At 24.8% G+C, this 26266-nt stretch overlaps 12 protein-coding genes across 12 annotated transcripts; 3 read left to right on the top strand and 9 right to left on the bottom strand.

The window, feature by feature from the left end:
• Positions 1 to 319: 319 nt before the first annotated feature.
• Positions 320 to 3100, top strand: DICPUDRAFT_99638 (uncharacterized protein). The gene is made up of 3 exons (XM_003293350.1): positions 320 to 488; positions 571 to 722; positions 795 to 3100. Exon 3 carries the CDS (start codon positions 830 to 832, stop codon positions 2999 to 3001), a length of 2172 nt encoding a protein of 723 aa, XP_003293398.1. The 5' UTR covers positions 320 to 488; positions 571 to 722; positions 795 to 829; the 3' UTR covers positions 3002 to 3100.
• A 1567-nt stretch (positions 3101 to 4667) lies between these two features.
• Positions 4668 to 4901, bottom strand: DICPUDRAFT_13692 (uncharacterized protein; the record flags this gene model as incomplete). The annotated part of the gene is made up of 1 exon (XM_003293347.1): positions 4668 to 4901. A coding segment is annotated over one exon (234 nt), but the record flags the coding sequence as incomplete, so codon positions are not given.
• A 1562-nt stretch (positions 4902 to 6463) lies between these two features.
• Positions 6464 to 6730, bottom strand: DICPUDRAFT_158235 (uncharacterized protein; the record flags this gene model as incomplete). Its single annotated transcript, XM_003293346.1, has 1 exon — positions 6464 to 6730. The coding sequence occupies one exon, from the start codon at positions 6728 to 6730 to the stop codon at positions 6464 to 6466; it is 267 nt and encodes an 88-aa protein (XP_003293394.1).
• Positions 6731 to 7530: 800 nt separating this feature from the next.
• Positions 7531 to 8160, bottom strand: DICPUDRAFT_158234 (uncharacterized protein; the record flags this gene model as incomplete). Its single annotated transcript, XM_003293345.1, has 2 exons — positions 7531 to 7542; positions 7816 to 8160. The coding sequence occupies 2 exons, from the start codon at positions 8158 to 8160 to the stop codon at positions 7531 to 7533; spliced, it is 357 nt and encodes a 118-aa protein (XP_003293393.1).
• A 1619-nt stretch (positions 8161 to 9779) lies between these two features.
• DICPUDRAFT_158232 (uncharacterized protein) lies at positions 9780 to 12247 on the bottom strand (the record flags this gene model as incomplete). The annotated part of the gene is made up of 5 exons (XM_003293344.1): positions 9780 to 9791; positions 10091 to 10716; positions 10774 to 10851; positions 11738 to 11969; positions 12218 to 12247. 5 exons carry the CDS (start codon positions 12245 to 12247, stop codon positions 9780 to 9782), a joined length of 978 nt encoding a protein of 325 aa, XP_003293392.1.
• Positions 12248 to 12492: 245 nt separating this feature from the next.
• On the bottom strand, positions 12493 to 13536 carry DICPUDRAFT_83944 (uncharacterized protein; the record flags this gene model as incomplete). The annotated part of the gene is made up of 1 exon (XM_003293343.1): positions 12493 to 13536. The coding sequence occupies one exon, from the start codon at positions 13534 to 13536 to the stop codon at positions 12493 to 12495; it is 1044 nt and encodes a 347-aa protein (XP_003293391.1).
• A 332-nt stretch (positions 13537 to 13868) lies between these two features.
• Positions 13869 to 14598, bottom strand: DICPUDRAFT_50943 (uncharacterized protein). The gene is made up of 2 exons (XM_003293342.1): positions 14572 to 14598; positions 13869 to 14365 (listed from the first exon to the last, which is right to left on the bottom strand). The coding sequence occupies exons 1-2, from the start codon at positions 14588 to 14590 to the stop codon at positions 14184 to 14186; spliced, it is 201 nt and encodes a 66-aa protein (XP_003293390.1). The 5' UTR covers positions 14591 to 14598; the 3' UTR covers positions 13869 to 14183.
• Positions 14599 to 15868: 1270 nt separating this feature from the next.
• On the top strand, positions 15869 to 16768 carry DICPUDRAFT_41953 (uncharacterized protein; the record flags this gene model as incomplete). The annotated part of the gene is made up of 2 exons (XM_003293349.1): positions 15869 to 15965; positions 16311 to 16768. Coding segments are annotated over 2 exons (555 nt in total), but the record flags the coding sequence as incomplete, so codon positions are not given.
• Positions 16769 to 16938: 170 nt separating this feature from the next.
• On the bottom strand, positions 16939 to 18564 carry DICPUDRAFT_50939 (uncharacterized protein). Its single transcript, XM_003293341.1, has 4 exons — positions 18453 to 18564; positions 18262 to 18282; positions 17909 to 18058; positions 16939 to 17826 (listed from the first exon to the last, which is right to left on the bottom strand). Exons 1-4 carry the CDS (start codon positions 18499 to 18501, stop codon positions 17000 to 17002), a joined length of 1047 nt encoding a protein of 348 aa, XP_003293389.1. The 5' UTR covers positions 18502 to 18564; the 3' UTR covers positions 16939 to 16999.
• Positions 18565 to 19828: 1264 nt separating this feature from the next.
• DICPUDRAFT_158228 (fumarate hydratase) lies at positions 19829 to 21615 on the top strand (the record flags this gene model as incomplete). The annotated part of the gene is made up of 2 exons (XM_003293348.1): positions 19829 to 21221; positions 21605 to 21615. 2 exons carry the CDS (start codon positions 19829 to 19831, stop codon positions 21613 to 21615), a joined length of 1404 nt encoding a protein of 467 aa, XP_003293396.1.
• DICPUDRAFT_58458 (uncharacterized protein) lies at positions 21605 to 22458 on the bottom strand. Its single transcript, XM_003293340.1, has 2 exons — positions 22359 to 22458; positions 21605 to 22282 (listed from the first exon to the last, which is right to left on the bottom strand). Exons 1-2 carry the CDS (start codon positions 22452 to 22454, stop codon positions 21713 to 21715), a joined length of 666 nt encoding a protein of 221 aa, XP_003293388.1. The 5' UTR covers positions 22455 to 22458; the 3' UTR covers positions 21605 to 21712.
• A 1456-nt stretch (positions 22459 to 23914) lies between these two features.
• Positions 23915 to 26254, bottom strand: DICPUDRAFT_83939 (uncharacterized protein; the record flags this gene model as incomplete). The annotated part of the gene is made up of 1 exon (XM_003293339.1): positions 23915 to 26254. One exon carries the CDS (start codon positions 26252 to 26254, stop codon positions 23915 to 23917), a length of 2340 nt encoding a protein of 779 aa, XP_003293387.1.
• Positions 26255 to 26266: the final 12 nt, after the last annotated feature.

Here is a 26266-nt window from a genome sequence, read left to right as displayed (position 1 = left end):
CTCATATAAAAACACACACAACCCACAAATATTTTATTTTCACACACACTACATTTAAAAACAACAAGCATATCATTATAACACCCATTTACATTTAAAAATTAGAAATAACCCACTTACCTCAATCTTTTTATTTATATTATTGTTGGTGTTGTTGATTTTTTTTCTTGTGTTTTCTATTTTATTTTATTATTTTTTTTTGTTAATATACTGTTTTTTTTTTTTTTTTATAATACACTTACTTTTTTTTATATAAATTTTATTTTAAAAATTATTATTATTCATATTTGTTAGTTTAAATTCTAATTTATTTATTATTTTTAGATTATAAAAAAAAAGAAATATAATTTTGTAATAGTAGTAATAAAAGAAAAACAATAGAATGTCAGTTAAAACAGGCAAAGAAGCTCTTTTATTATGGGCACAAGTTAGAACTCAAGGTTATCCAGGTATTAAAGTTAATAATTTTACAGATTCATGGGGTGATGGTAAATATAAATCAATTAGATAATCCTTTTTTTAGATTTCTGAATAATTTATTAATAGTTTTATATGTTTAATTTTATATAGGTTTAGCATTTTGTGCTTTAATCCATTCCTATGAAGGTGATAAGTTATTTAGTTATGAATCATTATCACCAGAAAATAAAAAAGACAATTTAGCATTAGCTTTTGGTCATGCCCTTAAACTTGGTGTACCTGATTATTAGGCCCAGACTATTGTAAATATTAAAATGAAAAAAAAAATAAAAAAATTTATACTAATATTTTTTTACTTTTATTTTTAATTATAGTATTAATTCCAGGTGGTTTAGATAGAAGAAGTATTATGACATATTTATCAGAATTATACCATTATTTTAAAAAAACATACCCAGAATCACCAGACGCACCTTACTCAAAGAAAAATGGTATTCAAATAAATCTTCAAGAGTTATCAAGTGAACAATTAACACAACTTTTAATGAAAGAAAGAGAAAAGAAAGGTATTAAGGCTAAACTTCCAAATGGTGCAAATCAACCACCAAAGAAAGATCCAGCTCTTGTTGCAAAGAAAGCCGAAGAAGACAGATTAAGATTAGAAAATAGAAAGAGAATTGAAGAAGAGGCACGTGAAAGAAGAAGAAGAGAAGAAGAAGAAGAAAAATATAAACGTGAAGAAATCCAAAAACTTAGACAGCTTAATGATCCAAATGCCAATAATAATGCCATCCTTAAAAATAGAATTAAAGAATTTGAAGAGCAAGAAAGAAAAGCAAGACAAGAAGAAGAAGAAAGAAGAGCTGCTAGACAACAACAACAATCATCTAATAAGAGAAGCAGTGTTAGTTTAACCTATCAACAAGCTGCTGCAGCTCTTTCACATCCAGATGAAAACCCAGTTCAACAAAGACAAAAAGAATTGGAAGAAATTAATAGAATGCGTAAAGAAAGACATCTTTCTGGTGTTTCAAATAATCAAGATGAATCATCGGGTAATTCAAGACTAAAAGAATTGGAAGAAATCGACCGTCTTAGAAAAGAAAACAAGGGTCCATTAGCTAACGGATCATCTACTGAGCAAGATTATGAAAATAGAGTTTCATCAAGACAAAGAGAATTAGAGGAAATTGAAAAATCAAGAAGAGAGGCCAATAGTAATAATGTATTCCTTCAAAATAATGGTACATCAGAAAGCAGAGTTTCATCAAGACAAAAAGAGATTGAAGAAATCGAAAGATTAAGAAAAGAAAAACGTCAATCAGTTAGTTCAATAAGCTCGTTAGCCTCTGATGAAAATGGTGGAAGTAGTACAACTGAAGGCCTCAATCAACTTAAAAGTGCAAGACAAAGAGAATTGGAAGAAATCGAGAGAGAAAGAAAACAAAAAAGACTTTCGACAATTGGTGGTGATTCATTTGATGCATCTGATTTACAAAAAGCAATTGAAGAAGAGGAAAATAAATTAAAGCAACAAGAAACTATTGTAGAAGAACCAGAACCAGAACCAGAAAAAGAACCAGAGTTAACTAGAGAACAAAGATTACAAAAACTAATAGAAGAAAAAGAAAAAGAAGAGGCTGAAATGAAAGAACGTGAACGTGATCGTGAACAACGTCGTATTGAAAGAGAAAGACGTGAAAAAGAAGAAAAAGAAAAAGAAGAAAAAGAAAAACTCGAACGTGAACGTGAACGTGAACAACGTCGTCTTGAAAAAGAACAACGTGAACGTGAACAGAAGATTAAAGAAGACAGAGAAAGAATCGAGCGTGAACGTGAAAAAGAAGAGGCTCGTGAACAACGTCGTCTTGAAAAGGAACAACGTGAACGTGAAGAAAGAAAACTCGAACAAAAGATTAGGGAAGAACGTGAACGTGAACGTTTATTAGAAAGAGATAGAGAAAGGGAACAACGTCGTCTTGATAGAGAAAAAGAAGAAAAAGAACGTGAAGATCGTCGTCTTGAAATTGAAAGAATTGAAAAAGAAGAAAAAGAAAGATTCCAAAGAGAACAAAAAGAAAAAGAGGAACGTGAAGCTAAAGAAAAGAAAGAAAAAGAATTAGAAACCTACGAAGAACAACGTAAGAAACGTGAACAAGAAAGAAAAGCAAGAAAAGAACAAATGGAAAGAGAAATTGAAGAGGAGGCTAAAAGACTTGAAGCAGAAAGAGAGGCTAGAAGAATTGCTAGAGGTGAGGAGCCAAGATTATCACCAGCCACTTCATCATCACCAACACCAATTTCAAGTACCTCACCATCAAACTCAAGTAGCTCACTTATGAGTGGTACCTCTTCATCTGGTAATGAAGAATTAGAAAAACGTAGAAGAGAAAGAGAGCAACGTCGTATTGAACTTGAACAAGAAACTATCAAACTCGAAGAGGAAAGAAAGAAAAGAGTTGAAGAAAGAAGACTCGAAAGAGAAAGAAGAGAAAGAGAACTTGAAGAGGAAACCAAAAGAATGGAAGCTGAAAGAGAAGAAAGAAGAAGAAAGAGAGAAGAGGCAAAAAATAATATATAATTTCAGCAGCACTTATAACATTTTTATATAATATATTAATATAGTTTAAAATTTAATAAATAAATATTATTAATTATAAATTATAATTTTTTAAAACTCATAAATTAAAAAAGAAACTATATTATTAATTTTCCAATATCAAAAAAAAAAAACTATATTTAAATCAATTCTTTTATTTATTGTAAATTATAAAAATTTGAATAAAAATTTTAATTTTCTTTTTTTTTTTTTTTAACTATTTTATTATAACTATAGTTTTAATTTCTTCAAAATAAATAAATATAAATTTATATTTTCTTAAAGCTTTTTTTCCCATATCTAATTTATTTTAAAGATTATAAATAAAATAATTTTATTCTATTTAGATCTTAAAAATATTTTATTAAAATTTTTTTTTATAAAAAATAAATTATTTTAAAATTTTATAAATAATTTAATTATTTTGTTTTTTTTTCTATTTTTATAAAAATTAATTTTTTTTTTTTTTTTTTTTAAAAATCTTAATTCAATAATATATCGAATAAATATAAATAAAAAACTCACTTAATTGTATATAAATATAATTATTTTTTTTTAAAAAAAAAATGATAAAAAAAACTTTATTTTTAACTCTTTTATATTTTGTTTTATTATCCAATGATCTAATGAACTATTTCATTAGCGACACAATAAAACGAAGTGTCGAAAATCAAAAAAAAGCAAAATCTATAACCGTAAAATAAAATTTAAAAGAAAAATTCAATTCAATTCTTTTCTAAACAACTTTTTTAATAAAACAGGACCAGAAATCCAATAAATGTATTGCGAAAGCAGTCAAAATATAATTTATTAATCACATTTGTGTAAATAGATAATAAAAATTCAAAAAAAATAAATACTAATAATAATATTATTTATAATATATAAATAAAATAAATAAAAAATATAATAATTTTAAATTGAAATTATTATTACTAAAATTAAAAACAAATAAATTCAAAATTAATACTCAATGTTTTTTAATAAAAACTATTATTTTTTCAGTAATATTTTTGAGGTCTTTTTTTCCAAAATTTAAAAAAAAAAACAAATTACTATTTGTACTTGAAAAATTTAATTTTTTTAACATCAAATTGAATTTCCGTTCCGAATAATGAATTCTTTTAAAATAATTACAAAAAAATAAAATGGTTAAAAAATCAAAAAAAATAGAAAAAAAATTGTTAAATTAATAAAAGGGCGGAAACAAATTATGATGTGCCTTTATAAACTGTTATTTTTAAAAATGGATAAAAATGAATAATTTTTTTTAAAAAAAATTTAAAAAAGAGATAATTTTTTTATAAAAAATGGATATTGAACATGCTAAAAATAATTGGTAAAATGAAGATAACGATAATTTTCGAACTCTAAAGTATATTTTATAAACCTAATTAATAAATATATTTAAATAAAGACTTTTTATTTTTAATTTTTAAATTTAATTTTTATTTAAGAATTCATCAATTTTTTTTCTTGATTCCTTTTTATAAAATTCATTTGTGTTGTCACAGAGTCTAACTAGTTTCCCATCTACAAAACCAACATTCATAAGATTTATATATGGAGTATCTACATTTTCTATTTTGTTGGTATAAAAGCACCTATAATAAGCCCAGGGAGACAATCCATATTTTAGAGAACGATCAAAAACCATTTTTGAATCATCAAAATAGTTATTCATGAGCTTCAAGACTTTTGAAAAGGTGTGATTGACAATAAATTTCATTTTTTCTTTGCATACCTCTGAACAAATACCAGGTTGGAATACAGGAAAACTATCTTGGTCCACTAATTCCTGCAAATACATGAAATCGTATTTATACAATTCTTTCACATCGAATTTTGAATGGAGGCACTCTAAATCACTTCTGTCTTTCATTTTAATGTAAAAAATATGAATACAATAATTATTATTATTATTATTTTTGAAAATTAAAAATAATTTAAAATTTAAAATTTATGTTTGGGGGGAAAAAAAAAAAAAAATTTTTTTTCAAAATTAAAAATATATTTAAATTTCTTTTTTTAAATAAAAAATTAATAATAGAACTAGCTCCAAAATTTAAAAATAGACTTAATTTTATTCATACATAATATTTAATAAATAAAAAAACTAAATTTATTTTTTTTAAAAAATTTTTTTTTTATGATAGGTCAAATCTTTTGGAAAGATAATTTATTTTTTATTTTGATTAAAAACTTTTAATATTTTGTGAAACCACCTCTATTTTCAATTATTTGTAAGATTCTTTTTGGAATTGATTGATATTAATTATCAATAACTTCTCGTTTCTATCATCTTTTAATTTGTTTTTTATATTAATTGTGTTTTTTCATTTTCTGCAATTGTAAATCTACTCTTATTTTTTTTTAGTTCATCATTGTGCTTTACTTAAAAGAATGCATCTAATGTGATTATTGTAATTATTTTTTCTATAATTATTTTTCCAATTATTACAATTATTATATCTATAATCATTATTATATTTATTATTTCTATTTTGTGAATTCTTCTCTTTGTTTTGACAATATTTACTAAAGTGTCTTTTCATTCAGCATGAATAACAAAGGACCGACATGTTTTGTGTATCATTGCTTATACCAACAACATTAAAATTTATAGTTGGACTATTTGAATTTGCTAAAGAGTCAATAGGGGTTCCAAAAATACTCTTTTATTTTTTTTTTTGTTATCCAATGATCTAATGAACTATTTCATTAGCGACACAATAAAACGAAGTGTGGAAAATCAAAAAAAAAGCAAAATCTATTAACGTAAAATAAAATTTTAAAAGAAAAATTCAGTTCAAATCTAAACATTGAATTGCGAAAGCAGTCAGAATATAATTTATTAACCACATTTATGTAAATAGATAAAAAATTCAAATAAAATAAATACTACAGTTAGTTGCATAAATTTTGCAACACACATATTATTTTTGCAATTTATATAATAAAACTTTATGGTTTAAATTTTGGATTTTCGGAGTAACATAAATAAAAATCATTTAATCTATACTTAAATAAAATATATTTTAAAGGTTGTAAGAAAAAAAATATATTATTTTTTTTTATATTTTTTTTTTTTATTATTATTATTTCTATGTTGCAAAATTTTAGAATAAAGATTTTGAGTAAAGGTTTTTTTGAAATTTTTTTATAAAAAAATTTGTAGTTATTATAATTTATTAATATTTAGTGAATTCACCTCTATTTTGAATTATTTTATTTATTCTGGTTGAAATTGATTCATTTAATTTTTAAAAATGATTGTTCAATATTAAACCAAATAAGATAAATTGATTTATCAAAAGGTTCATGAGGTTTGGCGATGCAACGTTGAACTAAACGTTTTTTTAAGATTGACCATAGGTTTTATATTATATTTAAATCTGGTGAAGAGGGTGGAATAAATTGTACTCTAATGTTATTTTCTTCATATTATTTTTTAACAGCAGCTGACTTATGGACAGAGCAGTTATCTTGAAAAAGAGTGACTTTAAAAAAATCAATTTCATAGTCTTTTAATGTTTCCATATATTCATCTCCCATTACATTTATGTAGGTATCGCCATCCATGTTACCATTAATATAGGCTCCACAACCAAACTCATGCAAAGTAATGCAACCCCAAAAAAATTTTGAAATTACAGATGGTCTTTTTCTTTTTAAAATATTTTCTTCTTTCATATACTGCCCTGAATCCATCTTTTATGCCTCTTTTTTTAAGAAAATCTTACAATTTTGGTTTCATCTGCTAAAATCACCTGTTTCCAATTTTCTGTGGTATAATTTTTAATTTTTTTTACCTAAGTATACCTTTGCATCTCAGTTTCTTTTGTAAAATAATGCTTGCATTACAAATAACTATAAAAAATGTTTTGTCTCTTTAGAATTCTTCTAATTGTTGAAGTTGAAAGTTTTATACCCAATGATCTTTGGACAAGCCTAGGTAAACTAATGCATTATTTGATTGACCATTCAGTGTGAATTTTTTGCAAAATTTTTTTGTTTCAAAAGTATACTTTCTTGGAACTCCTGGAATTGGTTTTGGATTAATTGAGTTTGTTTTTTGATATTGTTTTCGAATTCGGTAAATGGTTGACCTATTTACACCAAAAAATATTTGCGATTTCTTGATCACTTTTTCCTTTGAGAAAATTTTCTAAAAATAACTCTCTTTTTTCTAATTAAAGGGCCATTTTAATTTAAAATTTAATTATCTTTTAAACTATGTTTGTAAATATATGAAAAAATAAAAATATAAATTTTTGTTAAAAATATACATACACTCAAAGTTATTTATCAAAAATTTTGCATCAAACAAATAATGACAATAAAAAAAAAAAATAAAAAAAATAAAAAAAAATAAAATTTAAAAAAATGGCAAACAAGAATTTTAAATAACCGACACTTATAATTTTATTTAAAACAAACAATATTTTTTAATTTAAAAATTCTTCATAGATATTTAACAATTTCTAAAATCAAAATGCTTGTTGCAAAATTTATGCAACTAACTGTAATAATAATAATAATTTATAAATTAAATAAAAAATATAATAATTTTAAATTAAAAAAAAATAGAAATAAAATTGTTAAAAAATAATAAAAAAAGGGCGGAAACAAATTATGATATGCGTTTATAAACTGTTATTTTAGATCTATTGGCAAATTTAGACTTTTAATTTTATTTTTTAATTTTTTTTAAAGAATTCATCAATTTTTTTTTTTGATTCCTCTTTTAAAAATTCATTTGTGTTGTCACAGAGTCTAACTAGTTTCCCATCTACAAAACCAACATTCATAAGATTTATATATGGAATATCTGAATTTTGTATACTATTTGAATTAAGGCACCTATAATAAGACCAGGGAGGTAATCCATAATCAAGAGAACGATCAAAAACCATTTTTGAATCATCAAAATAGTTATTCAAGAGCTTCAAGAATGTTGAAAAGGTGTGATTGACAATAAATTTCATTTTTTCTTTGCATGCCACTGAACAAATACCAGGTTGGAATACTGGAAAATCATCCTGGTCCACTAATTCCTGCAAATACATGAAATCGTATTTATACAATTCTTTCACATCGAATTTTGAATGGCCGCACTCTAAATCACCTCTATCTTCCATTTTAATGTAAAAAATATGAATAGAAAATTTAAAAAAAATTTTTTTTTGCAAATTAAAAATAATTTTAAATTAAAATTTTTTTTTAAAAATTAAAAAAAATAATTTAAATTAAAAATTTCTAATAAAAAATTAAAAATAGAACAAGCTCCAAAATTTAAAAATAGACTTAATTTTATTAAGTAACTTAATTTTATACCACTTAGGGTTTGTTTGCTGAAAAGTTTTATGTCTTTCATAGCAATAAGTGGTTCCTCTATCAATTCTTTGTTGCCCTATGGTTGTTATTATTGATCATCTTTTAAATTGTTTTTTATAAAATTTAAATTTATTAACGACATTTGTGTAATATATATCTAGATAATAAAAAATTCAAATAAAATAAATAATAATATTTATAATTTATAAATATAATAAATTTAAAATATATATCACAATTTTTCTCTTTTCCTCCTTTCTTTTAATTTTTTTTTTATACATATATAAATAAATTTTTTTTAATAAAAATTTTTTAAAAAAAAAAATAAAAAAAATAAAAAAAATAAAAAATTAAAAATACAGTTTTTTTTACTTTATTTAATTATCTACACTTTTATCTATTTTGATTTTAGATTTTATTATTTTTAGGTTTTAGTATGATTTGTTTATGTGGAGGTGTGGGATTAATATTTTTTTTAAATTTCTAAATTAAAAAAAACATTCCGGAATATGAAATTTAATATACAGTTTGGAATTTAATATACAGGAGGTTTATGGGATGAGAAATACTAAATCTTTTCATCTATTAGAACTATTTGACTATTTACCATAGTTGTTTGGCCAGAACAATATGGCATTCATCAAAAGTTGATTAGATCGAAAAGTTTGGTTGATGTTTACTTGATTGGACTAAGAGATATATGAGTTGGAACAAAAGCAATGTCATTTAGGAATGTACCATTTTCATCCTGGTATATGGGGCCTCAGATTGATTGAGCTAGGGAAGCGTGAGGGCAAATGAATCATGGTATCTTTGAAGAGAAGTTAATCTTAGAGCCTTCTTTAAATTTACTATGGTTTGGGGAGACACTTGAATTGGCTGAATATTAACTTCTTTATAAATAAATAGGTATGGGCAGATCTTACTAGTATTTAATATGGTCAAACTATCCTGAAAAATAAAAAAATTGGTTAGTTAATCTTTTCCATATTGCTTTAAGGCACCAAATTCTATTTGTTGGTTGTTATTGTTGTTTTATAACTATATGATAATTTACTTACTTTCTAATTATTGTTTGAATCTGCCATGTTTTTTAAAAATATTTATACAGGGTGTAATATAAAATAAAATTATTAAATAGTGGTTATAAAATGGGTTGGGAAATGAATAATAAAGTGTGTGGGTATACAACAAATTGATTTTAAATAATAATTATTTTGGAAAATAACAACAACAAAATTTAAAGATACTGGCGAAAATTATTATAAAATAGTGTAACTGTGGCTATCCTGCCGAAACATGAAACGGGTTATTATTGCTGTGAGAGAGTTAACACCAAAACGATATGGAAAACTTATAGACTAAAATTATTTATATGCATAAATGGTAAAAGTTATAATCTAAATTTAATAAATAAAAAATATTAATAAAGAGTCTAATATTAAATAAAAAATATGAATAATGATATAATACCTTGGTTACATTAAATTAAAAAACTGAGAAACTATAAATATGTACCAAACTATAACTAGATTAAATTTGAAGTGGTTACATATAACCCCAGGAATTTTTAATTTCCATGAATCTCTTGAAGTGTTCAGAGCGGATGCTTTCACTTGCAAAATAATAATAATTGCAAATAATATTATAAGTATCATTATGCAATTGTTGGAATGCTTCGTGAAAGTGGAGACATTCTAACTCTTCAAAAAGATCCAATGTGGAACACCATACCATGTCGATTATTTCTACGTCATGGATTTTATCATTTGCTTTGTTGTCATGGAGGGCAATGGCGAAATCTTTAAATATTGAAACAGCTCCCTCGATTTGGTATAGTCTATAGTATGTCTTTTTACACTTGGTAATAATGTTGTATAGCTCTTCGATATATGATCCAACCATATCTACATGTTCTTTTGGAATATTTGGATCAAAATATTCTTCAGCAAATACTTTGGAAACTATTAGACTACTAATAGTTTTTACATCATCTGATACCTTTTGATAATAAACTGCACAGTTTAAAACATTTTTAATAAGGAGGTTAATTTGTTGAGTTGCTAAACTTCTTAAAAAGTTACCCTTTGATAAGCTATTATCAATAACTTTTAATGCCTCCAAGATATTATTATTATCTTCTGATACTAAATTATATTTAATTTTTTCTAATAAAAATGATTCAGAAAGATTATAAAGTTTATCTGTTTTTTTGTTAATGTTGCTACTGATGCTGTTTTCTGGTGTTTGCTGTTGTTTTGGTTGCTCTGGTAGCTCTGATTTGTTTGTTTGTTGTTGTTGTTGTTGTTGTTGTTGTTGTTGTTGTTGTTGTTGTTCATGATGAACCCTATTATTAAAATCTAAAAAAATAGTTAGACACTTCAATTAAAATATTTATTTTACTATCTAATACCTACTTCTTTTTTTTAAAACATTTTCATAAATCTCTATATGTTTTTTTAAATTTTCAATATCGGTTTTAAGTTTTTCATCATCTAATAATTTATTAAAACCGATATAAATTTTCTAATTTATCCCTATAGATTTTTATTAAGGATTGGAATAAAAATCTATATAATGTGGCTAAAGTAAAAAATCTAAAATGATAAATTTTAATACCAATTTTATATATAAAAAAAAATATATTTAAAATGAACAACTTACATAATTGGGAATAAAAAAGCATGTATATAACATTTTGATTTTTCAAACAATATAAAAATTAAAATAAAAATAAATAAATAATAAAACCCAAATAATGTTGATGTTCATACATTTATTATATTATTATTATAATAAAAAAGAAAATGAGTTTGACACATTGCAACGATATATATAAAACAGGATTTATGTTTCAATTTTCTAAAAAAAAAAAAAATTATTAAAAAACACATAGCATTCACAATGTAAAATGTAGAATTTTTAAATATATTTATTTTTTATTTAAAATTGGTATTAACATTTTAGAATTTAAACATTAGCTAAATTATATAAATTTTTATTCCAATCTTTAATAAAAAGCAATGAGAATAAATTAAAAAAACTAAATGTCGATTTTAAAAAATTATAAGATGATACCAAACTAGAAGCCAATATTGATAACTTAAAAAAAAAAATAGAGGTATATGAAAATTTAAAAATAAGAAGCAGGTATAAAATATTTTTAATAAATATTATAACTGTAGTGTCTAACTCTTTTTTAGATTTTAATAATAGGGTTAAACTAGATCAAACAACCACAACAACCAGACCAACCGGACCAATCGGACCAACCACAACAACCAAACCAACCACAACAACCACAACAACCAAACCAACCACAATAACCCCAAAAACCAATTTAATAGGGTTAAACCAGACTAACTTTCACAACAACCAGACCAAAATATAGTGGACTTTCAAATGAAACATATTCAATACTTTCAAACGAAGTAGATATCATAATAAACTCAGCAACTGATCTAAATTTACAATCAAAATAACAAGAAAGTAAACCTGTAAATGCCAATGGTGTTAAAGAGCTAATTAAACTATCAGTATCAAACCAAACACAAAAACCAATTGTCCATTTTTCATCATTCTCAGTATCCTTTAATAATTCATGTTGAAGAGTCTGATGAAGATAAATTATTAACAAGTTTTGAAAGCATCAATAGGATATATACAGTCAAAAGTAATCAAAGAACATCTATTAACATATGCAAAAAAATCAAGAGGTATTCCATCATTAACAATTCGTTTACCAGATATCTGGTCAAATCCTCAAACCGGTATAGGTCATCCAAACGATTTTCTCCACATCTCAATTCAAGTTTCCAGTACTATTGGCTATTATCCAAATATCTATAAAGACTTGTTTACTACACCTATTACAGTTTTATCTAGAAACATAATAAATTATAATATTTCCAAATAAAAAAATAATTAAACAAAATGTTTATTAAATATGTAACACAGAATAAGGCTTTTTTATCTTTTTTTTTAAATTTTTTATTTTTACACCAACCTATAATTTTGTATTGCAGAGGACCAAGAGATAAAGAAGAAGTTGAAGAAACATGTAATGTTAAAACTTTCAAAATATATTTTTAAAAAAACTAATTTATACAATTGTTATATTTTATTTTATTTTATTTTTAATTTCTATTAAATTGTTGTCTTTGATTCCAATTTTGTTGATTATTAAAATTGCCCATGTTTGGATTACCCATGTTAGGACCACTCATGTTTGGATTGCCCATCATTGGATTACCCATGTTAGGACCACTCATGTTTGGATTACCCATGTTAGGGTTGCCCATGTTTGGATTACCCATATTTGGATTACCCATATTAGGACCTCCCATATTTGGATTACCCATGTTTGGATTGCCCATATTGGGGTTACCCATCATTGGAGTGCCCATGTTTGGTCCTCCCATGTTTGGATTATAGTTTTGATTACCACCCATATTTGGGTTACCCATGTTTGGTCCTCCCATATTTGGATTACCCATGTTAGGACCACTCATGTTTGGATTACCCATATTAGGATTTCCCATATTAGGACCACCCATGTTAGGGTTCATGTTTGGATTATAATTTGGATTTCCCATGTTTCCTCCCATATTACCACCCATATTAGGATTACCCATATTACCCATCATTGGATTTTGATTATACATTTGTGGTGATTGATTAAAGCCTGGTTGGCTTTGTTGTGAGTTTTGTGGTTGATTCTTTGGATTCATTACTAAAATTTGTTGTGCTGTATTTTGTGATATCATTCCCAATACTACTTGAGCATGGAGCAAAGCTAAACCCATTTGCGGATAATTCATTAAAATAGATCGAGCTTGATCTGGTTGATTTTGTACAAAATTTTTCATATTATTTAACATTTCGAATAACTGTGCAGGATTTGTATTTTCGATTAATGATTGAATTGGGTGTTTTTGTTGTGAATTTTGAAAATCATTTCCTCTCCATTGTTGGTTTTGTTGTGGGTTTTGCTGTTGTGGATTTTGCTGTGGGATTTGTTGTGGATTTTGTTGTGGATTTTGTGGGCTTTGTTGCTGATTTGGTTGTGGTATTTGTGGTGGTTGGCCTTGAAGTCTTGGATCAGATGGCATTTGTGTTGGTTGCTGTTGTTGTTGTTGTAGATTTGGTTGGTTTGGTTGATTTGGTTGGTTGCCTTGCATTAATGCATTTTCGTTATCTGCAAATGAAACTCTTAATTGTCTACCGTTGAAATCTACTCCATTAAGTATAATAATAAAAAAAATTAAAATGTAGACATGTATTTATTAAACTACCAATGATATTACCAATTAAAAAAAAAAAAAAAAAAAAAGAAAAGAGTAAGATTATCAAATAAAAATTAAATTAAATAAAAAAAAAACCCTAATTTTAATTTAAAAAAAAATATATAAGAGTAGATATATCTTTAATTATTTATAAATTATAATAGTAAACTATTACTTTATTTTTTTTTTATTTTTTATAATTTTTAATTTGATTATTTTTTTTTTTTAATCAGTGATAATTGATAATAATAATATGCCTCTATTGTGACTAAACAAAAGTTAATTTAAAATCGTTTCTGTCAAAAGATTTGCTGTCAATCTCTGTTGCATATAATCTATAATATAAATAAAGGCTATTACATAAACAAAAATATGATAAAGTTTGAATAAAATAAATAATAGATTTTTATATAATCTCTATTACTGATTATTTATTTTTAAACTACTCTTTATCATGTAAACAAACAATTCTATTGCTATTATTATTGCTATATTATTATAGTTTGATGATGATTTAAAATAAAAAGTAATTTATAATTATTTTACAACATATTATTCCTAATAGCACTTAATGCACTTTCTGCATTTTCATATTCGCAAAAACCATATCCTCTTAATTTATTCTTTTCTTTATCTTCCAATAACCTAAATGATACAACTTTACCGGCTCCTGAAAATATATCTATTAAATCTTGTTCATTAGCTTCATAGGGTATATTTCCAACTGTATTATAAAACGTTAATAATCAATAACTAATATTTAAAACCATTACTTTATTATTATTATTATTATTATTATTATAATTATTATAATTATCTATTATTATTATAAAAAACAAATTATATTTTAAAAACTATAACAGTTTAAAACTATTATTTTTTTGTTGGATAAGGTTGTGAATGAACAATAAACAAACGACATTAACTTACCAAATACACTTTTTGACATGTCTTTCTATATATAAAACCTATATAATTATTAAAAAAAGAAACTATTGAAAATTAATAATTTCAGTTATTGCGTTGAATTTGTTTTATTAAAAAAAAAATACAAAAAAATTATTAAAAAAAAAAAAAAAAAAAAAAAAAAAAAAATATTTTAAAATTTTTTTTTTTTAAAAAAATAATTATTTTATATTTCTATAAAGAAAAAGATAGATATATTTTAAAAAACAATTTATTTATATAAAGAGAATAGATATTGTTTTGTATTGTATATGGATAATTGTAACCTTATTTTTTATAAATTTTTTTTTTTATAGAAATATAAATTAATACGTAAATTTTTATTTTTTTTTTTTATTTTTTTTTTTTTTTTGTTTTTTTTTTTTTTTATTTTTTTTTTACTTAATATTTCATTTCATTTTTGATTTTTAAACCAAGTGTTAAATTAATACCACATTTAAAATTTTATTATTTAAAGATTTAAATATAAATATTACTATTAATAATAATAATAACAATAATAATAATAATAATAAATAAAATAATTATAATAATAAATTTTTTATAAAAAAAAAGAACAAAACAATAAAATATACCGATATACCCATTGCAAATAAAATATTAGCCATAGCAATTATTATAAATTATAATAATATTAATTATAATAATAATTATTATAATTATAACTAAAAAAATAAAAGACAACACTAAAAATAATAACAATCAAAAACATATAGTTAAAAAGAAAATGTCGTCATTTCTATTGACCAAAAAAGCATCGAAATTATTTTTAAATAGTTCAACACAAAATTATTTAAAAAATAGCAAGTTGTTTTACTGCTCCTCATCAACACCCGTACCATCATCAGCAGCATCACCAAATCCAAATTTAAATATTAAACAACCTACTATATTACCAGATAACGAACCATTAATAGATATTAATAATAACAATGAAACATTACAACCATTAAGAGAAATTTTAAAAGAAAAATTATTTAAAGGTATTAGTGGTGACACTATTCCAGAACAACACCAAAATCACGTTCGTCAAGAAAAACAATCATTTTTAAATAATAATAATAATGGCATCAAAAAACAGACTGAAAAAGCCATAACAAAAATAAACTCTCTACTCTATGCCAACAAAGACTTTCAATCAATTATTAAATTGTTTAACTCTAGCTATACTGCATCGACCGAATTTTTAGTTGAAAAAGATATCGATCCATTATTATTAAAGACATCACAACCAGAAGAACCAGTCAAAGTAAAGAATAGATATATATTGGTTGGCTTGGGTAATCCAGGAGATAAATATTTAGATACAAGACACAACGTTGGTTTTAAAGTAGTTGACCGTATCTGCGAATTATTTGGTGTTTCCTTAGACCAAAAGAACAAGCTTTCAGAATACACAACATTTTATTTAAGATTAGACGACAAACAAGAAAAAAAGAGATTAATGGAAGAGCATAAAAAGAGACGTATAGAATCACAAAATACAATTAAAATTCAATTTATGGAATATCTTTTAAAAAAACAACTCTCCTTAAATGCCAACGATTTTAAAATTGAAGAATTATTAAGTTTAACATTAGAACAAAAACTTATGGTTCTCTTGGATAAGGTTGATTTTAATGAATCCATGCAAAACTTTAAAAAGGAATTTGAATTAAACTTTAACCAACAACAACAACAACAGCAACAACAAGAACAACAAGAACAAGAAAAATCACAAAAAAAAGATAATATAATTAAACCATCTAAAATCATTAAACAAGTCATTTTATTAAAACCACAAAACTTTATGAATAGATCGGGTGCCTCCATTAGAAACATTTCAACCGAATTCGATGTACCAACAGAAAATATTTTAGTTTTCCACGATGAAATTACACAAGATACAGGGAATATTATAATGAAAGCCAATGGAGGGGCCTCAAACCATAATGGCGTAAAGGATATTATTGATCGTTTAAAAACCCAAAAATTCTCAAGATTTAAATTGGGTGTAGGTCCAAAAAACAACGAACCAACACATTTATTTGTTTTAAGAAGAGTTTCCAATGAAAACCAACCAAAATTAGACTCAAGTATCGAAAAAGCTGCTTTATATTCAATTATGTGGTTAGAAAAAGGTCCAAAAATGTTTTCAGAAGAAAATTTAGATATCAATTAAGTTTATATATAAAAAAATAAAAAAAAGAAAGGAAAAAAAAAATATATATTATTTTCTTCTTTTATTTGCGCACTGTAACATTTAATTTTATAATACAATAATCAATTTATTATATATTTTATTTTATTTATTTTTTTAAAAGGGTTTTTTTGTTTTCTTTTTTTTTTTTTATATATAATTTATATATTTTAAAGTTGATATTTGTTTTTTTCTTTTTTTTTTTTCTTTTTTTTAGCCTGATAAAGCAAGAGTTGTAATACCAGCACCCAAAAATAAGAATGAGATTAATAAAATTAATAAATTTTTAACACCTTGAATTTCTTTAAAGTATACTACAGACCAAATTGATGATACAACCATTGGACCTGAGGCACCCATTGGGAAACCGACAGTATAACCAAGATTTTGTGTGGCAACCATTAAACCACAGTTAGCAATACCCCATAAGACACCAGAGAAGAATGATGGGAGCATAGTTTGTGGGAAAACTTGTGGTGGACGTTTAATGATGGCATAAACAAAGAAAACTATAGTATTGAAAATGAAAATACCAGAGAAATGACAGAAAATGAATGATAATGGGTTGGCTGATGGATCAGATTGCTTCCATAATTGCATTGGAACCATGTTAACACCATACATAATACCAGAGAAAATGGCTAAACCAATACCCAACATAGTTTTCATTGGTTGTGGAATTCTTTCAAAGAATGATTTTTCGGTTAATTTTGATGATTGGATTGATCCACGATAACCTGCTTCATTAATAATTGGATAGTCATCAACAATTGATGAGTATGAATTGGATTCTGTATCTTCATTTTCTAAGGTTGGTTTAATAAAGAAAAAGAATACAATAGCTGCTACAATACAACCAAAACCAATCCAATTCATAGCTGGATGTGATACAACTTGTTTTTCCAATCCAAATAATCCAAATTTACCAGTGAAAAAACCTGCAACAATACTACAACAACACCATAATAATAAACCTAAACCTAAACCAATTGTTTTAACAATTGGAATTACACAAAAATTACCAAGTGACCATAAAGTACCTTTAATAATAAAAGAAATAACAATACATTAATTTATTTTCAAATTTAATAACAAACAATAATAAACAATAATAATAATTACCTCCTAATAAACCCCATGGATCGAATAAATATAAATTTTTACCATCTGATCCGGCTATAAACATTGCAACATAGGCAACTGAAATAATACCAACTGACATTACCCATGCAAATGCAATACCATTTCCAGTTGGGAAATTTTTTACAGGTACTATAATATATATAATTTATTTATTTATTTGTTTGGTATTCAAAAAAATTTTACCAGGATTTTTTGATTAAAAATTTTTGACCAGCGCAAAAATTTTTTTTTTTTTTTTTTTTTTTTTTTTTTTTTTATATGTAAAAATATATGTTAGAAAAATGTATCATTGTTTGAAATCCTATAGCCCTATAATTTTATTTCCTACATACCATAATTAGAACCGAAAAATACTATTTATATATAAATTAAATTATAAAAAAAAAAATTAATATATAGTTTTATTTATGTGATATTTTTTTTTAATCCGATTTTTTAGTTTTTTTTTTTTTTTTTTTGTTTTTATTTTTTATTTTTGTTTTTTTTTAGTTTTTTTTTTTTTGGTTTAAATTAAAATACAAACCCGAGGCAACAGCAGCTCCAATATAACCAAGAACTTGTGCATTTACCATTTTATTTCTATAATATTAAATTTCAATACAAAAAAAAAAATATATAAACAATTTTATTATTATTATATAACAATGCACAATTTTTATGATATCGAACCAAAGATGAAATTTAAAAAATAAAAAAAAAAAAATTTAAAAAAAAAAAAATTTTAAAAAAAAAAAAATTAAATATTTAAAATTTAAAAAAAAAAAAAAAAATTTATCCATTATATGTGGTTTGATGGGCAACCTTATTTGATTTGATTGATGGCTAACTATCAATATCAGTTAGTAATAAAAATATAAAAAAAAAAAGAAATAGAAAAGTTAAAATAAAATTTAAATATATTTTCTAAAATAAAAAATAATAAAAATATAAAATATAAAACATAAAATCTAAAATATATATGGAATAAAAAATATATCAAAAAAAGAGAATGAAAATAAATTTAAATTTGGAATATTCCAAATTTATTTTCATTCTACATTGTTTTTTTAAGATTTTTATTTGATTTTTATTTTTTATTTTTTTTATAAATTTGATCTTTAGCCATTATGGCCATCTTATTTATTTTTATTACACATCATCATTTAATTTTATACTAAAATTATTATAATTGTGCAATTCTCTAAAAGTGTTGATTCATTTTTTATTTTTATTTTTATTTTTATTTTTTTTTATTTTATTTTATTTATTTTATTTCCTAAAATATAATAAAACAATGCAATATTGCCATTTTGTTGCTAAATCATTTTTACAAAAAAGAAAAACAACTTTTTTTATTTTATTTTTTTTTTTTTTATTTTTTTTTTTTAAAATTTTTTAATTTTTTTTGAACTTTTTTTATTTTTTAATTCATATGATTTTTTGTTCAATTTGATTCACAAATAAACATAAAACATTTTAACATGTTAGCATCCAAATCATTAATTAAAAATGTAAAGTTTTTAAACATAGGGATATTCAAAAAGTTTTATAGTAATAATATATTATTCTAAAGAATATAAAGAATATAAAGAATATAAAAAATAAAAAAAAAAAAAAAAAAAAAAAAAATTAAATTTATTAAATTTAATTTAAAATTAATAATAATTAAATAATTAAATAAAATTTTTAAAAAAAAAGATAACAAAATTTTTAAAAGATAATGGTTTATTTAATAAATAATAATAAATAATAAATAATAATAATAGTATTAATAGTAATAATAACATAACAATAATAATAGTAATAAAACTTTTATTTTAGAATCACTTTTATCTCTTTTAAAAAAATAAATATATGTTAATTAATTTTTTTTTTTTTTTAATATAGAATTCAACATTTTTAAATTACGTTATCAGAAATATGGCAACTTTTAGATCAGAATATGATACTTTTGGTGAAGTTAAAGTTAATGACGAAAAGTATTGGGGTGCCCAAACTCAAAGATCATTAGAAAACTTTGATATTGGTGGTGAAGCAGAAAAAATGCCATTACCAGTCATCCATGCTTTTGGTATCTTAAAACGTTCAGCTGCTATTGTCAATAAGAAATATGGTTTAGATGCTACTATTGCCGATAACATCTCTAAAGCTGCCACTGAAGTTATTGAAGGTAAATTAGATGATCAATTCCCATTAGTCGTTTTCCAAACTGGTTCAGGTACACAATCAAACATGAATGCCAACGAAGTTATTTCAAATCGTGCTATTGAATTAATGACAGGTAAAAGAGATTTTTCAAAGAAACTTGTTCACCCAAATGATCACGTCAACAAGAGTCAATCATCAAACGATTCATTCCCAACTGCAATGCACATTGCCGCTGCCATTCAAATTAACAAAAAATTAATTCCAGCTTTAGAAACCCTCTTAAATGCTATGAAAGAAAAACAAAACGAATTTGATAGTATCATTAAAATCGGTCGTACTCATTTACAAGATGCCACTCCATTAACCTTAGGTCAAGAATTCTCTGGTTATTGCACCCAAATCGAATATGGTATTTTAAGAATTAAAGATACCCTCCCAAGACTCTACAGTTTAGCTCAAGGTGGTACAGCTGTTGGTACTGGTTTAAATACCCCAATTGGCTTCGATGTTGATATTGCCAACGAAATTGCCAAATACACCGGCCTCCCATTCAAAACCGCCCCAAATAAATTTGAAGCTTTAGCTGCTCACGATGCTATGGTTGAAGTTAGTGGTGCCCTTAACACCATTGCTGTTTCATTAATGAAAATCGCCAACGATATTCGTTTACTTGGTTCAGGTCCACGTTGTGGTTTAGGTGAATTAATTCTCCCAGAAAATGAACCAGGTTCATCAATTATGCCAGGTAAAGTTAATCCAACTCAATGTGAAGCCATGACCATGGTCTGCGCTCAAGTTATGGGTAACAACACTGCCGTCACTATTGGTGGAAGCAATGGTCACTTTGAATTAAATGTATTCAAACCAGTTATCATCAAGAATGTTCTCTCCTCAATTCGTCTCATTGCTGATGCCTCAATTTCATTCACCAAAAACTGTGTTGTTGGTATTCAAGCCGATAAAAAGAGAATCGATCAACTTTTACACGAATCACTCATGTTGGTCACTGCTCTTAACCCATACATTGGTTATGATAAAGCTGCTCAATGTGCCAAAAAAGCCCACAAAGAAAAAACCACTCTTAAACAAGCCTGTCTTTCATTGGGCTATCTTACCTCTGAACAATTTGATGAATATGTTAGACCAGAAAACATGGTTAAACCAGGTATGGAAAAAAAATAAACACCTCGAAATTAAGTTAAACTAGGTATATAAATTAAAAAAGCAATCAATTAGTATTATCTAATTTCAAATGTAATAAAAAAAAAAAATTTTAAATTAAATAATCAAAAAAAAAAAAAAAAAAAAAAACTTTATTGATCAAAATTTTTAATTGTTTTAGCATTTATTTTTTCAAAGACGATTATCATTTAATAGGAATATCACAAAAATTAAAGAATAAAAACCAATTTATAAAATTTTTTAGGACTTTGAATTATTTCTTTAAATTTTGAAATTTTATTAAAGAAAAAGATTGCTATTTTTTTACCTTGTTGTAAATTAAAATATGAAAAAAAAAAAAAAGAAAATTTTTTTTAAAAATTTAAGTTTTAAATTAAAAAAAGGTACTTTATTAATTATTAAAATATGAGATAAACTCAATATAAATATAATTTATATTGGTTATTTAATAACCTATTAATTTATATTAATTTTTTAATAACCGAAGTAACGGGATGATCTTGGGCATGATCTTCTCCAGTTTTCTGAGCATAATGGAACAACACCCCAACTGTTATCAGTACCACAGAGTGATGGGAAGAAAGTATCAGTGATTTCTTCTAAGACACCACCAATTAATTGAGTGTTGTGGTTGATACCGTAACCTAATTTGAAGATTTCATTGGAGTCCATTGGTAATTGGTTGAAACAACGTTCGCAGTACATGTTGTTGACGTATGAGGCAAAGATGGTTTTGTCGAATTTTGACCACATAATGGCACCTGAACACATAACGCATGGTTCACCAGTGGTGTATAAGTAATGATCTTCCCAAGTTTTCTTACCATACATTTGGGTACAGTTGACGATGGCTTCGATTTCACCGTGATAGATTCTAGCACGACCAGTGTTAACACCAGTACACATAACGGTACCATTTTTGTGAACAATAGCAGCAGCAAACTTAGCATTGTTGTCAATGGCGACTTGGATGGCGATTCTCATGTATTTTTCATGGAAGACTTTATCAGCAGCTGATAAATCTTTAGCTTGGACTAAATCAGACTATAATTTTGAAAGAATTAGATTAATATAAATTTTTTGTTTTTTTTTTTGATTATGTTTATTTATTTATACATACTGGTGGGACATCTAAGTAGGCTGATTTTGGGCAATCGTTATGGGCAGTTGCAAAGGCAACAAAGATGAATAAAATGAGTGATAAGAGTAATTTCATTTTTTTGATTTAAGTAATAATATAAAAAGTAATAATACAACTAGTAGTGTTATAATACAAAGAAGTGATTGATAATAATGAAAAATAAAAAAAAAAAACTGGCTTTAAATAGAAAAGGAACACCATAGCATTTTTTTTTTTGTGTTTTATGTGGTTTTTGTTTTTTTTTTTTTTTTCTTAAAAAAAATTAATTTAAAATAAAAAAAATCACGTTCATATTATTATTATTATTTTTCTATCAAAAAAACTGTGATTATAGTTGCGTATATACGAGTTATTTTTTTAAAAAAAATCTAAATGCACTCAACCAACAAAATTCATATTGCGCTATGGGTGCAATCCACATAATATTGTGTATTTTTTTTAATTTTTATTAGTTTTTGTTTTTTTTGATTTTTATAAAAAATATAATTTTTTTTTTTTTAAAAAATTTTAATTTTTTTTTTATCCAATCGTTCGTTCGATAAAAATCAGATAGTTAGATATATTTGAGATAATAGTTTTTCAAATAATACATGTCTTGCTCGTATTGAATATTTAAGAATTCGTTCTCTGAAAGAAATTTAAAAAAAATAAGATATTTAAGAAACAGTGTGGCACAACAACATACATCTTTCAACCAATTGATTGATATATTGTAAAATTAAAATAATTAATAATTAAAAAAAAAATAAATAAAAAAAAAAAGATAAATATTTCAAAAAAATTTCAGAAAAATATATATTTTTTCTTTTGATATTTTGATTTTACAGTGAACGAAAGAAAACTGTTAATAATCAAAATATTTTAATTATTAAAATATATAATTTTTTTATTTGATTTATGGACTATTGGAAAATAAAAAGACAATCAATTAAAAATTTTATATATAACGAGAAAAAGATTTACCACGAACGAGTTTTAAAAAAAAAAAAAAAAAAAAAAACTGTTAAAATAATTTTTAAAATAATTAAAATTTGAATTAACCAATAAAAAGACTCAATAACGAAGAGCAAAGATATTTAGGCGAGTAGGGCGAGTATTAATTTTTATTGGCCCCTCCTAAGACCAAAAAAAATTTTATTAGAACGCGTCACACTCACTTTTTTTTACCAACCAAAGAATTAGATTTTTATTTTTTATAAATTTCAGAAAAAATGTTTTATTATTTTTTTTCATATGAGCTTTTTTTTTAGGAATACATTTCAAAACATAGGAATAATTGAAAATAAAATAGAAAAAAAAAAAAAAATAGATATATTTCGAAAAAACAACCATAAATAACATTTTTTTTTTTATATATCTGTTTCTTTTGTTATATAAGGCTGATCAAAATAATTTTAAATAAAATTTTTTTTTTTTTTTTTTTTTAAAAATTTTTTTGATTGGAGAAATAAAAAAACTTTTTTGTTTAATAATATTATTTATTTTTTTTTATTTTTTTTTATTTTTATTTTTTTTTTTAAAATAATTTAATGGTTCTATTGATGATGAACTGCTGACATATGACCTGGCATTTCTCTACCTAATACAAGTCTTCCACATACACCACAGGTATAGGTTTTGGTTTCACATTCACTTTGATGTTCATTCATTTGAATATATTTAACCAATTTATTACAATAGTTACATCTTTCTTGTCTTAATATACATTCAGTGTTTTTGTGGTAGCTCATTAGATCTAACCCAACTTCTTTACCACAAAAATCACATTCGCTGAATGATTTATTTGAGTTGTTACGAACTACTATTTGTTGGTTATAGTTGTCATTGTGTTGTTGATGTTGGTGTTGATGTTGATGTTGATGCTGGTGTTGATGATGTTGTTGATGATGATTAAATTTAGGTTGATAGTTTTCGCCACCTCCTGGAATACGTTTATTCTTTCTCATAAATGAATCATAGTCGTCATAATCATTTGGATTATAGGTTGTTCTTTGTGGTGGAAGTTCAAATGGATCATCATAGTCATAGGATTTGCTTCTAGATCTTCCAGAGAGCTTCTTTAAAATACCTCCTGAACGGCTACTACTGTTATATGAGCTTAATGGCATTGGTGGTGGGTTGTGGTAGCTATCTTGGTATGATGAATATGGTTGAGGTTGTTGGGGTCTACGTGATGGCTCGGTATTGCTTCTTGGTCTAGTTTGTTGTTTACGTAACTCGGTTTCAGTATTATGCTTGGCTATATCTTCTTCCTCTCTTTGTAGTTTCTTTGCAATTTCTCTATCATTTTGTATTTGAATATTTTTTTCTTGAATATCTCTCCATGCACGTTTTTGATCTTCATCTGCTCTATCAAGACTATTACCGCTTTCAAAAGTTGAACGTGAAGCTGGGAAAACGGGATCACTACTAATCTTTTTACCAAACATTTCATCTAGTGGTTGTTGTGAATCGAATGGGTTACCAAGTGGAGTGTGTGTAATGGTAGTGGTAGTAGTTGTTGATGGTGGTTGTAGTGGAACCATTTGGCCATTAACCATTTGATATTGTTGTTGCTGTTGTTGTTGTTGTTGATATTGTTGTTGCATATTTTGTTGATGCATTTGTTGATGTTGAAGAATAATTTGGTCATTAACAAAAGGATTTTGACTATTTGGTTGTGGTTGTTGTTGTTGTGATTCAACAGACTGTTGGTTATAGTTCATCATTTGTTGTTGTGGTTGTAAAGATAATTGATTGTTATTCATCATTTGTTGGTTTTGATGTTGTTGTTGTTGGTTTTGTTGTTGATCATTTAATACCATAAGTTGATTGTTACTATTATTCATCATTTGTTGTTGGTTTTCTAAAAATGGATTGAATTGTTGATTATTTATCATTTGATTATTGGCCATCATTTGATTGTTTCCCATCATTTGATTATTTCCCATCATTTGATTGTTGGTCATCATTTGATTGTTCATATTGTTCATGTTGCCCATATTATTCATATTATTGTTCATATTATTGTTCATATTGTTGTTCATATTATTATTCATATTATTATTCATATTATTATTTATTTGATTATTATTCATTTGATTGCTATTTTGTTTTTGCTGGTATGGTGGGCTATCATAAATGCTTGTTGGAGGTGGTTTTGGGGTTGCAGTTTGTAGTTGAATTTTTGAATAGAAAGATCCATTGTTATTGTTGTTATTGGTATTTGTGGTTTTTTCATTTAAATAACTATGTTGGTCAAATGGTCTATCACTAAATGGCGGGAAAGATTGTTTGTTTTCTGTTTGACTTGGTGGTTTTGAGTTAAAATATTCATTTTCACCCCTAAATGGGTTGAATGGTTTGCCACTTTGATCATACTGAGGAGCTTGGGATGCATTGGTAGATGCAGAGGCATTATTAGTATTGTTGATATTATGCTGTTGATTTTGATGTTGATTTTGTTGATTTTGTTGATTTTGTTGATTTTGTTGATTTTGTTGATTTTGTTGAATGACACTATTGCCACTGCTATTTAGAATATGTTGCTGATGTTGTTGTAATAAGTCACTTGTATTACCTAATGATAAGGTTTCAAACTCCTTAGATAATGAGCCTTTAGAGTCTAAAACATTTTTATTTTCATTGCTATTTCTAGTTGGTGATGTGGCTTGATTACTAACTACAGGTTTTTGTGATGGTGATGTGAATGATGGGGTTGAGCCAGGTGTTGGTTTAGATGTAGATACAACATCATTGACATTAACATTATCTTTTATCCATTTCTTATCGACATATTTCATTTTAATGAATTCCCTAACCTTTTTCTGGTCGGATGGATATGGAACTGGACATTGAGATGGATTCCATTTTGATAACCAAATTTCACTTGCCATTTTATTACCAAC

The sequence above is a fragment of the Dictyostelium purpureum genome (assembly GCF_000190715.1).
Source record: "Dictyostelium purpureum unplaced genomic scaffold DICPUscaffold_421, whole genome shotgun sequence".
Lineage (NCBI taxonomy): Eukaryota > Evosea > Eumycetozoa > Dictyosteliales > Dictyosteliaceae > Dictyostelium > Dictyostelium purpureum.
This window is presented reverse-complemented; position numbering and strand designations above follow the sequence as displayed.

Excerpts from the sequence above, each read along its gene's own strand:
- DICPUDRAFT_99638 (XM_003293350.1), top strand. The coding sequence starts at position 830 with ATGACATATTTATCAGAATTATACCATTATTTTAAAAAAACATACCCA.
- DICPUDRAFT_58458 (XM_003293340.1), bottom strand. The coding sequence starts at position 22,454 with ATGAAATTACTCTTATCACTCATTTTATTCATCTTTGTTGCCTTTGCA. Across the intron at positions 22,283-22,358 it reads CCTACTTAGATGTCCCACCA|TCTGATTTAGTCCAAGCTAA; the intron begins GTATGTATAAAT and ends TCAAAATTATAG.
- DICPUDRAFT_50939 (XM_003293341.1), bottom strand. The coding sequence starts at position 18,501 with ATGGTAAATGCACAAGTTCTTGGTTATATTGGAGCTGCTGTTGCCTCG. Across the intron at positions 18,059-18,261 it reads ATTTTTCGGTTCTAATTATG|TACCTGTAAAAAATTTCCCA; the intron begins GTATGTAGGAAA and ends TATATATTATAG. Across the intron at positions 17,827-17,908 it reads TCCATGGGGTTTATTAGGAG|GTACTTTATGGTCACTTGGT; the intron begins GTAATTATTATT and ends TTATTATTAAAG.